Below are 587 nucleotides of genomic sequence, written 5' to 3' on the forward strand. Positions count from 1 at the left end.
CCCCACTCTCTCCCCCTCTCCCACCTCTGTCTCTCCTTCTTTCCCCACAAGCTTAAACCAATTACGCCGCTTTGCAAATAAAGTGCCGCCCCGGGGGGAGTTGCAGGCGAGGGGAACTGCCTTGTTTGCAGGTGCATCTCCGGCTTTGTAGGTGCGAACGCCTTTGTGCGGCGGACAAATGGGGAGAGGAGGAGGAGGAGGTGGGTACTTCTGCGACGTAAGATCCACATCAGCTCAACTCCACTCACATCCCAGCCGGCACTTCCTCACTTTCTCAACTGTCTCGCCCCACACCGCTCCCTGCCTCCTTTTTGGCTGGTTATAGAGGAGAATTCAGCACCTCCCGCCCCTCCTGAGAGCTGGCTTCCTGCTAGGTCGGGCTTTCGGGCTCTTTTCCTGCTGCCCGTCGCTCGCTTGCAAGAGGGCTGGATGGTTACACCGGGCAGGTTGGCTCCATAATGTTAGGGACTGTGAAAATGGAAGGGCATGAAACCAGCGACTGGAACAGCTACTACGCCGACACTCAGGAGGTGAGTGAATCCCAGGGTCTGCCTCCGCTGCTGCCCCTCGGCAAGGGGGAGGGGGGG

At 59.1% G+C, this 587-nt stretch overlaps 1 protein-coding gene across 1 annotated transcript in view; it reads left to right on the top strand.

The window, feature by feature from the left end:
* The first annotated feature begins 458 nt into the window (after positions 1-458).
* Positions 459-587, top strand: part of FOXA1 (forkhead box A1) — a 3,836-nt gene continuing 3,707 nt past the window's right edge. The window contains exon 1 of the mRNA XM_009646619.1: positions 459-530. Coding sequence (XP_009644914.1) covers positions 459-530 — 72 coding nt within the window. The remainder of the gene's footprint in view (positions 531-587) is intronic.

Source organism: Egretta garzetta, unplaced genomic scaffold, assembly GCF_000687185.1.
Source record: "Egretta garzetta isolate BGI_Z169 unplaced genomic scaffold, ASM68718v1 scaffold79, whole genome shotgun sequence".
Lineage (NCBI taxonomy): Eukaryota > Metazoa > Chordata > Aves > Pelecaniformes > Ardeidae > Egretta > Egretta garzetta.